This window comes from Geotrypetes seraphini, chromosome 15 (assembly GCF_902459505.1).
Source record: "Geotrypetes seraphini chromosome 15, aGeoSer1.1, whole genome shotgun sequence".
Classification (NCBI taxonomy): Eukaryota; Metazoa; Chordata; class Amphibia; order Gymnophiona; family Dermophiidae; genus Geotrypetes; species Geotrypetes seraphini.
The window spans coordinates 22176649-22179797 of record NC_047098.1 but is presented as its reverse complement, the minus strand read 5'-3'; the positions used below and the strand labels follow the sequence as shown (position 1 = coordinate 22179797).

The following is a 3149-nucleotide window of genomic DNA, read 5'->3' as shown; positions in this document are numbered from 1 at the left end:
AACTTGATATACAAGCAATGTCTTGCAATTCAAGTACATACAGTATACACACATCACAACTGAGCCGATGGTTCTCTCTCTGACGCTGCAGGAGTGTAGTGACTGTTCTAAATGAGCGAGGTCTTGTAATATAAGTGTAGTATAGTATTTTGTATTAAAGTTTTGGGGTTATGGAACGAATCATTTGAGTTTCCATTAATTCCTATGGGGAAATTGGCTTTGATATATACGAGGGCTTTGGATTATGCTCACAAACCAAGGTTTGACTGTACCGATATTGCAGAATTGAGAATATTGTGACTTTTTGGTGGAGCTTTTTTGAGAGACTAATAGCTGCACTAGCTCCCTTACAGGACATATATGTACTGAAAATAAGGAGCGAAAGGTTTCTCCGAGGTCTCTTTTCTCCACGTATTTTTGTCTTTTTGAGTGCAGAGGTCTTTTGATCAGAGTTGTCTTATACTACCACATTATAAACATCTTTAAAAAGAAAAGTTTTGAGTCCTGATTTGAAGCTAATTAAATAAGTTTCATGATGGCCATAGATAGGAAGAGCATTGCAGAGTTAAGCTGTATGGGGAGGATGGATTTTAAGAAAATGCTAAAAACTCAATTATTTGCCAATGCCGTCTTATGCTAAGATATATTTCAGTTGATAGTTGCCTTCAAGTTTTTCTGACATCAATGTATGATTTAAAGCTTGTTTGTACTTCTGAATTGATTGAATTTGTGCTCTATCCCTATTATAACAAGGACGATTAACGATATTGTCTTGACATGTCTATGTTATATGTGATAACTAGAGGGAAACAAGATTTTAAGTATGTGATATGGAAACCGCATAGTTGTATGCTGTATATAAATTTTTAAATAAATAATAATATTAACGTTTGTATGACTATTGACAATTATCAGCCAGGTATTCTAAGCAGCAACAAAGTACATAAAAAATGATTTTACACTAGTGAAAACAGCATTCTTGAAAACTTCTCAGATGCATAAAAGCAATCCATATGTCTCAATTTTAATTATAAAGGCAAAAGATCAAGGACAGTTCTGCCCGAGTACCCCATTATAAGCATGACCCTTTGAAGAATTTTATGCCACTACCTATGCCCCTCTAAATTCACACACACCAACCCCTCACAATAGAACCGCCTTGTAAAATCAGTACAAAAACCCTCATCAAAGTTGGTCTGGACATAAATGCCAGTTTTGTAGGTTCTGTGGATACTTGAGCACCTCCAGTACTGAGGCAAATGCCTTCACTTTGTCCAAGGAGGGGTAACGAGCTTACACCCCCACTCATTCTGAAAACGGGTTTCCTACGGTTCTGCACTGGAAAGGAGGATTTGCAACTAGATATAGTAGCCTTAAATGTGGCAAGCCGACACTAGGTAGTTTATTTTCCGACTTAAAGGACTCCTTTTACGAAGGTGCGCTAGGGTTTTTAGCGCACGCACAAAATTACCGTGCGGTGGCCGAAAATCTACCGCCTCGTAGTGGTTAGCGCGCGTTAAGGCCCTAGCACAACTTTGTAAAAGAAGCCACATAATGTAGCAAAAAAAGTTTTTGTTTGGGGCACTAGTGTAAATTCACAAGAACTAAGAAGGGTAGGGAAAGTAATTTTATAAACTGAAGTTAATATTTTGGAAAAAGTGCATGGACAAAATTGTTTACATTCTTTGCAAGATAATATGGAGTGCTAACAGCAGATAGCGCAATGACCCCACCTCTCCCAGAGCTTTCAGAAATCTGTTCAAGATTCTCTAGGATTATACAAGTCACTCAGGTACAGGAGGGTGCTTTTGTTTGATAAAATTGTCAGATTCCCTTCCCCCTAGCAAGGTGCAGAATGGAGGCTCAGAAGGGTCAGGGAATGCCATCTTTCCTCTGGCAGCACTGAGAGGGGGGCACATTCCAGTCATACACATATGAGAGCCGCAGTTTGATCTCCTCCTTGCACAGTTTGCCGTCCTTGGCCAAGGTCTGATGCTTCTCCAGCATGTCTTCAATGCTCTGCTTGTGGGTGACTATGTATTTATTGCTGCAGCCACGGGACTTGTACTCCGTGTCGAAGCGTGGGTCATGCACTCTCTGGAGCTCCAGAGGCGCTAGCCATGCCCCCACGGACACATCTTCACTTTGCCAGAGGGCCAGGTAATCGCGGCTGAGCCGCAAGTAGTGCACCAAGTCCCAGGAAAGAACGTAGCCACCGCCTAGGGCGTAGGGCAGGTAGTAATCACACAGCACCCAGGCACTCTCTTTCCACTTGCCAGCTGCCTTCACCAGGCCTCGGCCGGAGAAGAAGCCCCAGTAGAGTCGGCGAGGTTCCCTGGTCCGCAGCTCGTCCAACAGCACATCCAAGCGAGCAAAAGTATCATCGTCGGCCTTAAAGACAAATTTGAAATCCAGGTGTCGGTCGAGCCAGGCATACGCATGCAGCAGCTTGGCCGTCAGGTTCTCGTACGAATCGCGCAGCTCAGGCAATAGCAACAGGTCCCAGTGACGGCTCTGCTCCAGGTCTAAACTCTGCGCATCCTCCACAGACAGGCCATATGTACCCACGACAAAGCGGCACCAGAGGCCTGGTGTGCGGGCGGCAGACAGCCAGGTGCTGCGGATGATGCTGCGGCGCTCGGCGTACTTAGGACCACTCACCACCAGGACAGCCAGGAAGGTGATTTCCGCCTTGTCTCGCCGTGCCTCTGCAGCTTCCCGCTGCTCTCGCTGCTGAGGTAGACCCAGACCCGACGGCCGCAGGTTCTCCGATGTGCACTTGGCCAGGTAGAGCAGTGCCACAACGAAGATGGACAGGCCGCCCAGGCCCAATGCCGTTTTGTGGCGGCAGACCAGACGCAACAGGTTCATGCTGGGTGCGCGCAAACTGGCAAGATTATCAATTAAATTAAAAAAGGAATGGAACAGAGCGCACACCTGCACTGAAGATAAATAATGGAGGGAGGGATCCAAATTAGGGTTACCGTATGTCTGGATCCGGATATGTCCTCTTTTCTAGGGCTCTGTCGAGGATCCGGGCAGCTTTTTAAATGTTGTTTTGTCCCGGGGCAGCAGCCTGAGAAATAAATGCCTGCTGTGAATCATCACAGAGACACACATGCACACAGCAGACAGCCAGGAGAGGAGAA

At 45.4% G+C, this 3149-nt stretch overlaps 1 protein-coding gene across 1 annotated transcript; it reads right to left on the bottom strand.

Moving 5' to 3' along the window:
- Nucleotides 1–404: 404 nt before the first annotated feature.
- B3GALT6 (beta-1,3-galactosyltransferase 6) lies at nt 405–3149 on the bottom strand. Its single transcript, XM_033921134.1, has one exon. The coding sequence runs from the start codon at nt 2869–2871 to the stop codon at nt 1873–1875; it is 999 nt and encodes a 332-aa protein (XP_033777025.1). The 5' UTR covers nt 2872–3149; the 3' UTR covers nt 405–1872.

Bases quoted from the DNA above. Each gene is read 5' to 3' on its own strand.
- B3GALT6 (XM_033921134.1), bottom strand. From the start codon at position 2,871: ATGAACCTGTTGCGTCTGGTCTGCCGCCACAAAACGGCATTGGGCCTG.